Source organism: Natator depressus, chromosome 7 (assembly GCF_965152275.1).
Source record: "Natator depressus isolate rNatDep1 chromosome 7, rNatDep2.hap1, whole genome shotgun sequence".
Lineage (NCBI taxonomy): Eukaryota > Metazoa > Chordata > Testudines > Cheloniidae > Natator > Natator depressus.
The window spans coordinates 91474944-91488264 of record NC_134240.1 but is presented as its reverse complement, the minus strand read 5'-3'; the positions used below and the strand labels follow the sequence as shown (position 1 = coordinate 91488264).

At 41.2% G+C, this 13321-nt stretch overlaps 1 protein-coding gene across 2 annotated transcripts; it reads left to right on the top strand.

The window, feature by feature from the left end:
* The first annotated feature begins 6583 nt into the window (after positions 1 to 6583).
* Positions 6584 to 13022, top strand: PPP1R3C (protein phosphatase 1 regulatory subunit 3C). 2 transcript variants are annotated; one of them, XM_074959991.1, is made up of 2 exons: positions 6584 to 6729; positions 8824 to 13022. In XM_074959991.1, the coding sequence occupies exons 1-2, from the start codon at positions 6716 to 6718 to the stop codon at positions 9770 to 9772; spliced, it is 963 nt and encodes a 320-aa protein (XP_074816092.1). In that variant the 5' UTR covers positions 6584 to 6715; the 3' UTR covers positions 9773 to 13022. The 2 variants fall into 2 exon arrangements, 1 of the variants encoding a protein (XP_074816092.1); XR_012640424.1 differs by having other exon boundaries at positions 6603 to 6729; positions 12259 to 13022.
* The last annotated feature ends 299 nt before the right edge of the window (positions 13023 to 13321 follow it).

Genomic DNA, 13321 nt, shown 5'->3' with positions numbered 1-13321 from the left:
AGCTCTCCAACACCACTTTCTACAAGCCATTACCCTCTTATCCCACTGAGGGTTACCAAAAGAAACTACACCATTTGCTCAAGAAACTCCCTGAAAAAGCACAAGAACAAATCCGCACAGACACACCCCTGAAACCCCGACCTGGGGCATTCTATCTGCTACCCAAGATCCATAAACCTGGAAATCCTGGACGCCCCATCATCTCAGGCATTGGCACCCTGACAGCAGGATTGTCTGGCTATGTAGACTCCCTCCTCAGGCTCTACGCTACCAGCAGTCCCAGCTATCTTCGAGACACCACTGACTTCCTGAAGAAACTACAATCCATCGGTGATCTTCCTGAAGACACCATCCTGGCCACTATGGATGCAGAAGCCCTCTACACCAACATTCCACACAAAGATGGACTACAAGCTGTCAGGAACAGTATCCCCGATAATGTCACGGCAAACCTGGTGGCTGAACTTTGTGACTTTGTCCTCACCCATAACTATTTCACATTTGGGGACAATGTATACCTTCAAACCAGCAGCACTGCTATGGGTACCCGCATGGCCCCACAGTATGCCAACATTTTTATGGCTGACTAAAACAACGCTTCCTCAGCTCTCATCCCCTAATGTTCCTACTCTACTTGCGCTACATTGATGACATTTTCATCATCTGGACCCATGGAAAAGAAGCCCTTGAGGAATTCCACCATGATTTCAACAATTTCCATCCCACCATCAACCTCAGCCTGGACCAGTCCACACAAGAGATCCACTTCCTGGACACTACAGTGCTAATAAGCGATGGTCACATAAACACCACCCTATACTGGAAACCTACTGACCGCTACGCCTACCTACATGCCTCCAGCTTTCACCCAGACCACACCACACGATCCATTGTCTACAGCCAAGCTCTACGATACAACCGCATTTGCTCCAACCCCTCAGACAGAGACAAACACCTACAAGATCTCTATCAAGCATTCTTACAACTACAATACCCACCTGCTGAAGTGAAGAAACAAATTGACAGAGCCAGAAGAGTATCCAGAAGTCACCTACTACAGGACAGGCCTAACAAAGAAAATAACAGAACGCCACTAGCCATCACCTTCAGCCCCCAACTAAAACCTCTCCAACGCATCATCAAGGATCTACAACCTATCCTGAAGGACGACCCATCACCCTCACAAATCTTGGGAGACAGGCCAGTCCTTGCCTACAGACAGTCCCCCCAACTTGAAGCAAATACTCACCAGCACACACACACCACACAACAGAACCACTAACCCAGGAACCTATCCTTGCAACAAAGCCTGCTGCCAACTGTGTCCGCATATCTATTCAGGGGACACCATCATAGGGCCTAATCACATCAGCCACACTATCAGAGGCTCGTTCACCTGCACATCTACCAATGTGATATATGCCATCATGTGCCAGCAATGCCCCTCTGCCATGTACATTGGTCAAACTGGACAGTCTCTCCGTAAAAAAATAAATGGACACAAATCAGATGTCAAGAATTATAACATTCATAAACCAGTCGGAGAACACTTCAATCTCTCTGGTCACTCGATCTCAGACCTAAAGGTCGCAATATTAAAACAGGTTTCAGAGTAGCAGCCATGTTAGTCTGTATTCGCAAAAAGAAAAGGAGTACTTGTGGCACCTTAGAGACTAACCAATTTATTTGAGCATAAGCTTTCGTGAGCTACAGCTCACTTCATCGGCTGTAGCTCACGAAAGCTTATGCTCAGATAAATTGGTTAGTCTCTAATATTAAAACAAAAAGACTTCAAAAACAGACTCCAACAAGAGACTGCTGAACTGGAATTAATTTGCAAACTGGATACAATTAACTTAGGCTTGAATAGAGACTGGGAGTGGATGTGTCATTACACAAAGTAAAACTATTTCCCTATGTTTATTTCCCACCCCCCACCGCTCCTCGGACGTTCCTGTTAACTGCTGGAAATGGCCCACCTTGATTTTCTTCCCCCCTCTGCCCCCGCTCTCCTGCTGGTAATAGCTCATCTTAAGTGATCACTCTCCTTACAGTGTGTATGATAACACCCATTTTTTCATGTTCTGTGTGTATATAAATCTCGTCACTGTATTTTCCACTGAATGCATCCGATGAAGTGAGCTGTAGCTCACGAAAGCTTATGCTCAAATAAATTTGTTAGTTTCTAAGGTGCCACAAGTACTACTTTTCTTTTTGAGAATACACACTAACACGGCTGCTACTCTGAAACCTGTCATATATATTGTGTGTGTGTTTTTAAAGGGAAGAGAAAGTGAAATCTGGTCAGTTTTCTTTAAAAGGTGATAATTAGTTTCAGGTACAACACCTGCCAATTTAGGGGGCGGGTAGGGGTTTACAGTCACATTTGTCTATTTCTGTAGAACTGTTTCTCTCTCCCATCTTCTTGTGTGGAAGACCCACACAACCACATGGAAAACTAACTGACCATGTACAAAGTACTGTCACATACAAAAAAAAATTTTTAAAAATATTTTCTCGCTAGTCTTTCAGCTACGGTGGTATTAGGTAAAAAAATTCAAACAGAATTTTTTAAGTTGATGATGTCTCTTTAAAGTGAAAGATGCCAAATGGAAACCACAGGAAACTAGAGTTCTCTATTTATAAAACAGAACATGAACACTGGCAGTGCAATCTGCCTGGCTACTTTACACACCCTATTAGTTTGCCATACTGCAACCTGAAGAGCCTTCTTGTAGGGGTGAAAGAATAACTCAAATTCCATACAGATTCACTTTACTGAGACTGCCAGTGGGCAGCAACAGACATTTTTCCATGGGTTACTGATCTGAGATACGAATTTATTTCATGTGTAAATGCATGACAGTTGTTAAGTGCCAACATAATTCCTGATTCTGTTTAATCACATTCAGAGAATCCTGTGGCTTGGTTAATGCTATCATGAAAGAGGTTAGGGCTGAAGGATCTTCAGGTTGTTACTCAAAAGAATGAGAAATATTTTGCACCCAAAAGTTCTCAACTTCATGTGAATTCTGCATTGTTCTCTAGTACTTTCAATGGCAACTTGGAGAACCATCATCTGTACTTGAGTAGGAGCTGGGCAGCTGCCTCAGTCATATGGAAAAGTAAGTGAGAGAGAAAGAGAGCAAAAAAGGGAAGGGGGTTGGAAAGTAATATACTTGGGAGAAGGTCTCCTTGAATACCTATGGCTCTAGTGAAAAACAGACTCCATTCCAAAAAGCCTAATTTGTATCATAGATTAGTGCTTCACAATATCCTTGCCTGTGTGACAGATACCTTCAAGTACTGGCATAAACAAGCATGTCATTCACCAAGGACCTTAGCTCAGAAATCCAAATCTTATTGGCACATGAATTCTGTAATGTACAAAAACACAGTATTGATCATTGCGTGCAACATCTCAACAGAAAGTCAAGTAGATCAAAATAATTCCAAAAAAAGCAAGGCTTCCCTCCTCCCCCCTTTAATTTAGCTTCTCTCTACTTTTAGATGGCTTGTGTCCAAAAAGAGAATCCATTTTTACACCTCCCCTCCACATACTGTCACACTCTTATGCATTACTATTTTACAAGCTCTTATATACACTCCGTTAATGCCTTTCATTCTGCTAGATCATAAACAAAAAACAATCAACTAATGTGGTTGGACCAAAAGGCTTGTAAAATCTACTGATTCATCATCTTAGGCCCACTTGGTTTTATGTAAGAAGTAGGGCCACATGCTACCTATCTGTGGATAAATCTATGCAAGGGTAAAACATACACCCCAAGTACCCCCTACGGTTGCCAACCCTCCAGGATTGTCCTGGAGTCTCCAGGAATTAAAGATTAATCTTTAATTAAATATTATATCATGTGATGAAACCTCCAGGAATACATCTAACCAAAATTGGCAACCCTAAACTACCACCATTTACAGTTCCCAGACTTCAAGTCACATCCTCTGGTGCAGTGAGAGTCATCTTGTGGAGAGACTGAGCCAGCATGAACATGGCTAGTGAAATCAATGGACAGCTGGAACACCTACACTGACCTGTGAAAACCACAACCTAGCCCACAAGAAGTAGTAACTCCCATATGAATTGCCTTTGGGAAATCTGTACTCTGGAGATGGCAGCATGCTGCAGCCTGTTAACAGCTTTGTGACTATTGCACACTAGATGTAGACTCTTGCATGGCACTTGATGATTACCTGTTCTGTTCATTCCCTCTGGTGCACCTGGCATGGGCCACTGTTGGAAGGCAGGATACTGGGCTAGATGGACCTTTGGTCTGACCCAGTCTGACTGCTCTTATATAATCCTGCTGACCTTGGCCTAAATCATTGGTGCCAGCAAGAAGAGCATGTATTAGTGGAGTGACTCCCTTCCCTGCAATGTGTACATAATGGAGAAATTTTTTGCCCCCTTTCCCCCCTTTTTCTAGCATAAAGAAAGGACACTTCTGACCCCTATGTAATAAATGTAACTCAAGCAGCTTTATAGGTCCTATAGCACACAGACAGAACATAGAACTGTGGGTGAAAATAAAAACTAATTAAATTGCAGAACTGTTTAAAGTGCAGAAGTACTTTTTCTAACTGGCAAAGAGGTGTAGAGAGTCTTACATTGTGTATGGGGATATATATGTTCAGCTACATATAGATTTGTCTCCTGCAACAAATCATAGGTGACAGCTAGTGCAAAAGTTGACTTTTTATAGTTTAGGCTGCGTATTATTTTTGTTCTAAGTATGTACGATCATGCCAACAGTGACTGAAAAAATAGTCATGATTAAACAATATCTATTTCATTTTGAAAACCCATATTACAAATGCAGCATGCTTCCCTTCCCTGCTGCTTGGAAACACAGGCCATTTGAAAAATCCATTTTAACCCCCTTACCTGAAAGCCTTTCAGTTTGAAAATCCATTCCACTGAGGCTGTAACCCCTGCTATCCCTTTCTTTGCTCCCCGAATTACAATGAGATGCTAAACCAGAGTTTAGACTTAGAATATTGGCAAACAGGCTTCTCCAAGTTTGTTAGCCCCCAGGTATTCACAATAAGGCTCTCCTTGAGCGGAGAAACTTCAGGTGTGACTGTCACTAATCAAGGAGTGCTCTGCTCAGCTTCTGCACTGAAGCAATCAGTTGAAACTTTCTTCTCACAGCTAAATAAAAAGATTTAAGTGTGAACTGAAAGCGCAGTGGGAGGAGGGGCAAAGACCTTTAATAATAAGTTATTTCAACTATAACAGTTCAGGAAACAGAGAGTTGATGAAGTTCTGCACTCAGCAGGGGGCACAAAGGGAAAAAGGAGAGAGGTATATTTTAGTCCTATAATTATGTGGCCACTTCAGTAATGATTCAGGTTTATACTTTAATGCAGCCTCAGTGAACTAACATCAAAATGGGAATCTCTCAGCACTGTGCCAAAACAAAAGACAAGGGATATTTGTAACCAAAAATATCATTAAGTGCTTCTTATGTGCAAAATTTGTCAGTTTGTCTCCATATTTTATAATTAAGCCCCCCACCCAATCCTACAGTACTAGACAGTATTTGCAAACCCCAAAGTTAAATTATATAGAGATAGATATAGATATATACATGAAAATATATGCCTCATAGTTTGCATTTTCTATTAGCATGGAATGAATGGACTTGATATTTGCCTGGTTTGTTGCTTGGAGAGCAGCTGTTTTCTCTTCTCTGTAAATATATTTTAAAAACCAAAGAAAAGTAAACCTAATTGAGAACCTGTTTTTTACATGTTGGGAGAAAATAAATAAGTGCCCTAGATTTTCTGACACACCTTCTCCCTTCAGGGATACAAAGATTATGGCCCCAGTCCTGCACTCATGTCTGAGGTCAATGAGACAGCTCTTGTGAATAAATTTGTGTCCAATCCTGCAAGACATTCATGTGGGCAGACCCCTCCACTGATTTCAATGGGGCTCTGTGCATGTCTGCCTATTCAGATGCCATTGCAGGACTAGGGCTTTGCTTAGCTGCATACAACTACTACCATCTCCCCCCGGGCAAAGTTAGAATACTTGTTGAAGTCTTGTAAAGTCAACAATACTTATAAATTATGCTACTATACTCTGGACTATACTCTTTTATATAACTGAATATCTTGTTTCCAAAGGGTTGACTTTAGTCAATTTTTTCCTGCCAAGGAGATGAAACTAAGTTTAAAACACATTTTTCTCATTAAAATTATTAGAATGGAAAGTTACTTTCTCTCTGCAGTTTCCAGTGCTAGTGCTGATCTTAAGGTGACAGATCAGGGACGCAGAGACATCACCTTTCATGACTGATACCTTAAAAATATATTAGTTTTCTATCACTAAAACCAGCTGATTCTGAAATCATAGTTTCATGCTTTACTAAACTTCGTTAGAAGGCAGTCTTCAGCCAACACGTCTATCGGGTTTACAAATGCAGTAACATGAGCGGTTTCAGAGTATGTAACTGCCCTGATGGCTTGGCAGGAGCTAGCTGCTAAGGGATTGGCTGCTCAGAGGCTTTTACGTGAAAAGGGTTGGGTGTCGGAGCAGGCAGCAGACTATGCTCTCTGGTAGTCTGCAAAGAGCAGCTAGTGCAGAGGGGAGGAAAGAAAGGGAGGAGATTGTGCAAAGGTTTAATCAAGCCAGAAGCATCTCATTAACCTTCACCATGCTGTTCTTTTCTGGCTTAGTTTGCTCTGTTTAATGCATTGTACCAGGTAAGCCTTCTGTAAGAGTTAACGTTGCTGATAGGGACTCCTCCTCATACTAAAAAAAATGCATTTTTAGGAGTTTCTGTGGAGCATAACAAGCCCCTCTTACAAGTGCAGAAGGATTATATGGGTGTTTGCTAGTGTACTAGTGCAGATTAACATAGTACTTAAATTGACTTTTGAGTCTATGAACTACCTAAACTAGTGCATGCATCTGTGTGTGAAATCAGCCATTTTCTTAGAATTTTGCTTTTTGGGAGGGATCTGAGACATTAAGATTTATATCATTACCCTTGTTTTGTATTACTTAAAATGTCAATATGCATCTGTAATGCTAACATTTAATGTCTCCAGAATGGTCTTAACTTCTGACTTTCTGATTTTTGTCAGGTTTCCTAGTTCTCATACCTGTTCGTTAATGCCCTGTAAGTGTGCTCTAAAATTCAAAGAAGTACAACTAGCACAAGGAGTTTCTCTCAAAATAGCCATAAGTGAAAGTTGTTTTTGAAACTTCAGTGTGTGTTATTTTGGTTCTGTTGAAAAAGCTGAATTTATGTTGCTTTGGCTTCAGTGACTAATAGGGCTCTTTTTATTCCCCCCCTTGCCCCTGCACTTGCCTTAACAGGCAGAATTAAGAGACTCAGAGTCTGCATAAAAGGTTTTTCCCCCACTATATTTTGGCACTGCTCTGAAATACCGGTGAGAGCACTTAGAAGTAGAAACCTTTCTTAAAGTGATAAAGCAAATATTTGTTTCCTGTGACTCAACAGAATTTTATCTCCATTCAAACTACGCCAGTCTTCAAAGATGTATTACATTTGAAACCCTAATCCACAAATATATAAGATACACACAGTTTGTTTGAACTAGCCATGTCTTTCTATACTGTAATTGTGAATAATCTTTCATCAGTAGAAAGGTGATTTATTAAAAAAAAAAAAATGAATAGAAGCCATGTAGCTTTTATGCAGACCTGTAGTAGACTTACACATGGATTTAGAGATGCTTTTAGGAAAGTATACCTTTTATTAAGGGCTACTGTACTAGATTACTACAATGAAATCAGATGGGGTGAAGCATGTTCTTGTTGCATAAATTAAGCAGCCAAAATCATGATATGGTATGCCTCTAACACCTACAGCTGGGTGAATTACTCTTGGAGAACAATTTTATCTAGTAGTTTGACCATTCTTGTCTGAATTATCCACTAACTGACATTACAAATTATTCATTTTATAAGTGTTCAACAAACACTGTGAACATATCCATTTTTACTTATTTGGCACTATGTGATGATGAGTCCATACAGTGTTATCTCTGCTCCCTGATTGAGAGAACTTGCAGGAATCTATGGGTCTTGGCTTGGAGCCTGTATGACTGAAATGAGATACGTGCACTGTAGTTGTAGCTGTGTCAAGTCCCAGGATATTAGAGACAAAGATGGGTGAGGTAATATCTTTTATTGAACCAATTTCTGTTGGTGAGAGAGAGAAGCTTTCAAACCATGCAGAGCCCTTCTTCAGGTCTGGAAAATCTGTTCCACTTTGCATTATGCTGTGATTCTGGGAGTTCCCTTTTCAAAACTGAAGAAGGGCTCAGTGGGGTTCAAAAGCTTCATTCTCACCAACAGAAGTTGGTCCAATAAAAGAGATTACATCGCCCATCTTGTCTCTGAAATGAGATGAGCACTTCCACTAGGAATAGCTAATACCTGTGCTGCCTTCTGAAAATCTTCATCCATATTGCCACATGTACATTTGCAAGAAGATGAGACCTTTCCCTAAGATTTGTGTGAATAAAAACCTGTTTGCACAGGTGTTCGTGGAAAAGCAAACAGCTGGGTGAATGTGGCTGAATCAAAACAATTCAGAATTTACGAATATGGTTGAATAACTTTTTATGCTATTCCTCAGCTTCCGTAATTGAAAGTCATAATCATAATTTAGGTTGCATTATTTAAGAGTATGCAAAGAGCAAGCCATGAATAATTAAGATGATGAATGAAATCAAGTGTGCACAGCTTTTCAGAAGACTCTCTTCCAGTGTGTATTTGATGGAGCAAACACCTTATAACTTACCATCTTCCTGATCACATTTCAGAATGATACAGATCTTGGACCCAAGGCCTTTGCCCAGCTCCATGATGCCTGTTGATGTGGCCATGAGAATTTGCTTAGCCCATTCGCCACCTCTGAAGAGAATTCTCAGCCCTCTTGATGACTATCAAAGAAGAAACTTTGTTAACAGATTCAAGCCTCTCAGACCATGTCTCAATGTGAAACGTGATTCTGAGTGTCGAAATAATGAATGGAACCACTCCCCAAGCCGAGCCAAGAAGCGAGTTGTGTTTGCGGATTCAAAGGGGCTATCTCTGACTGCAATCCATGTCTTCTCTGAAATCCAGGAGCATCCAGTGTGGGATCTTCAGTTTGACTTGTTAGACCTTCAAGATATAACTGCTGGTTTAAAACTACATGAAGAGAAAAATTTGATTTTGGGTTTCTCTCAGCCTTCAGCCGATTACTTAGATTTCCGGAATCGCTTGCAGAAGAACTTTATCTGTCTTGAGAATTGCACCCTCCAAGAAAGGGCTGTGGCAGGGACTGTGAAAGTGAAAAACATGAGCTATGAGAAGAAGGTTCAGGTTCGAATTACGTTTGATACGTGGAAAACCTACACTGATGTTGACTGTATCTATATGAACAATGTGTATGGCGACTCTGACAGTGACACTTTCTCATTTGCCATTGAGCTGCCTCCAGCCATTCCCACTCAAAAGAAGATTGAGTTCTGCATTTCTTACCAAAGCGGTGAGCACATCTTCTGGGACAATAATGAGGGTCAGAACTACAAGATTGTCCATGCAGAATGGAAACCTGATGGCGTCCAAGCACCAGCATCTACTAAGAGAGACTGCACCGTTCATAAGATTCCAAGGAAGACACATGAAACAGAGTATGAGCAGCTTGGCAGTCCGAGGCTGTCAAATGGCTTCTTTCCTGAGTGGCAAAGCTGGGGTAGGATTGAAAACTCAGCCCCATATTGGTGAATGAACTACTAGCCCATGAGCATTCCTGCTTTCAATAACTAAACAGTGTTAGTCTTCAGCCTCTGCTTCATGTACAGTACACCAAAACCTGTTAGAAAGTTTTGCTGACTCTTCTTACAAATCCAAATTTACTAGCACTTTGGGACTTGTTGAGTTAAAGCAATTGACCATCTGAGAACTTCTAAACTTCTCAGCCACATCTTACCCTTGGAGAAAAAGGGGTCCATTTCAAAATAGAAAAACAAGCCCCTCAGTCGGTTACCTACTGTAGAAATAGCATGTCTGTGTTAAGTATACATGACTTTCTTTGCTATTCACTAGCCTTAATCATGGGTTAAGAGATACTTGTGAGGAAGTACAATTGTGTGGTGGAGTTTTGGGAAGCTGTAATAATTGTGTGGGGGGACGTTAAGTGAACAGAGCCACAATTCATTTTGTGCATGGCACAGTATGTAGTAGAGATGGGATATTGCTGCTGAGACAGAGGTTTGTCTTAACCCTCTACATCCTCATGGAAACAAAATGCAAGGTTATGATTCTGTGGCATGAATAAGGAATATCTTTTTGGGTGGATAACAGAAAAGTGAGAGAAGGGGAAGAGGTAAGATGCACTGTATATTTTAGGAAAGCGCAAAAACTTTTGGAAGCTGGTCTTCCAAAAATCACATGGGAAATTTTTAAGGGGTAACAATGAATTAATCAATAAAGAAAGTGCAATTAGCTTAAACTGCAGCCTTTTTGTTCTAACTACTTCATATGTGAAAATAAGTGACAGAGTAATGATAGATGGGAGGGGTGAACTCTGTAAATATGCTTATGTATATTTAATCTTGTGGGAGGTGCCTATCTTGTACCATAAGCTCAAAGTTCTGCCTTCACTTATACCCATGCAACCCCACTGACTTCACAAGCAGAATTTGGCTCTATGTACATTTAAGAAGCCATGTGCCTTTTAAAAATCCCTGAGATGCCAAAAATCCTATCTTGGAAAAAATTATTTAGAAGACAGATCATGTAACTTATAAAATGCCCTAATTTATAGGTGAGGAGTTAAATGTGTTGGCTCATCTGCTGATCTGATCTTTCTTATGAATGTTTGTCTTGGCTCTTGTGGTATCTTGTTCCGTATTGCAGTCAGTAACACTTCCCCTCAAAAATAGTTTTCCAAAGCAGTAAAGTAAACTTAGGCAACTGAGGTCCTTCATATTGAAGGTGCTGAGATAACTGCACTTTTTGAAAGCTAATCTGTTGAAAAGAGCAGGGTTGCCACTGGTTTTCTCTAGAAAGAATACCTGTCATAGTTAAATAGGAACGGTTTTCTATGCTTCGTCTCAGACCTCAGTCATTTTCTGTGAAGTCAAAATGTTTGGTATTTTTTTTTATTTTACATATTTCAGCAAATCCAGTGTATTTTTGCACTTTGTGCTTCACATCCTGAGCTATCAAAGTGTAAAGATAATCTTTTTCCTGTGAGAATGAAGTGGGAGATACTAAGAATGTATGGGATGTAGCAACTCTAAATATATACAATACACACACCTGTGTTCACTTGTCTGGTATACTGAGCTGATGTTGACATGAAAATGCAAATCATATTACTCACTCAGATACTGAGGATTGGAGCATTTTTGTAATAAAAAGGTAAACGTTTAAGGTGAAATTAGCCTCTTCCATTCCCACCCAAATATTTTTCTACTGTAACTATCACTGTACTGTGTAAACTGGTCCATTTTAAGAATAAAACATATTTTGATATATCAAACTGTTTTCCTGAGGGATTTCAAAAACAAAACCCTCCTTCACCACCCATTGTCCTGCTTTATGTGATTAAGAGGGCAATTGAGAGTGAATGGTAGGAAGGCCTGGATCAGCATTATGGTCTGCAAGGGAGCACTGCTAGAGTTGGTCAAAAATTAACATTTATCCCATGGAAAACTTCAATTTTCAACCTGAATTTAAACGAAAAAGTTAATTGTGAATGAAAGGCCTAAAAAATTTCAGTAATATTCTTTGGGTCAAAGTGTCAAAACAACATTAGACATTACCAAATTGAAACGTGTGACTGGGATATTTTTGAACCAAATCGGAACGTAAGTTTGACAAACTGTCTGCCTGAGCTGCTGTCATGTCTCTAAGGGTATGTCTACACTACAAAATTAGGTCGATTTTATAGAAGTCAATTTTTAGAAACCGATTTTATACAGTTGATTGCATATGTCCACATTAAGCGCATTAAGTCAGCAGAGTGCGTCCTCACTACCATGGCTAGGATCGACTTACAGAGTGGTGCACTGTGGGTAGGTATCCCACAGTTCCCACAGTCTCTGCTGCCCATTGGAATTCTGGGTTAAGCTCTCAATGCCTGATGGGGCAAAAACATTGTCGCAGGTGGTTTTGGATACATGTTGTCAGGCCCCCCTCCCTCTGTGAAAGCAATGGCAGACAATCGTTTCATCCCTTTTTTTTTTCTTGGGTTACCCGTGCAGATGCCATACCACAGCAAGCATGGAGCCCGCACAGCTACCATACGTCTCCTGGGTGCTGCTGGCAGATGCGGTACTGCATTGCTACACAGCAGCAGCTCCTTGCCTTTGCGGCAGAGGGTGCAGTAGGACGGATAGCCATCGTATGTCTCCTGGGTACTCCTGGCAGACCTCGCTGAGCACCAAATGGGAGCCAGAGACTCCAGGTCATTCTCTTCTTTAAGTTTCGTCTCATGGAGATTCAGTCCTGCCTGGAATATCATGCATGCAGAAGGCTTCTGCCTCAGGCTGCTCTCCCAGCCGGCAGCACCACATGGTCACACCTACTCCAGCCCACCCCTTGCTCCCATGGCTCATGAAGCCTGGACAGTAGTAAGGAGTGGTTCAACTATAGGTTGAGCAAGTGCAGAATTGTGGTAGAATGTGCCTTTGGACGTTTAAAAGCTCGCTGGCGCTGTTTGCTGACTAGGTCAGACCTCAGCGCAACCAGCATTCCCATTGTTATTGCTGCTTGCTGTGTGCTCCAGAATATCTGTGAGAGTAAGGGGGAGTCTTTTATGGCAGGGTGGGAGGTTGAGGCAATTTGCCTGGCATCAATTTTGAGTAGCCAGACACCAGGGCGATTAGAAGAGCACAGCAAGGCACACTGCGCATCAGAGAGGCTTTGAAAACCAATTTCATGACTGGCCAAACTACAGTGTGACAGTTGTGTGTGTTTCTCCTTGATGCAAACCCACCCCCTTTGTTGTTTTTTAATTCCCTGTAAGTCAACCACCCTCCCCCCTTCAAAATAAAGTAACTATTGTTTTGAAACCATGCATTCTTTCTTTATTAATTTAAAAAAAAAAGTGAGATAACGGACAGATAACAGTAGCCCAGGTGGGGTGTGGGAGGAGGGAAGGACAAGGCCACATTGCTTATTGCAGTCAGACTAAAAATCAAACTGTTTGAATGACAGCCTTCTGTTGCTTGGGCCATCCTCTGGACTGGAGTGGCTGGGTGCCCAGAGCCTCCCCCTCCGCGTTCTTGGGTGTCTGGGTGAGGAGGCTATGGAACATGGGGAGGA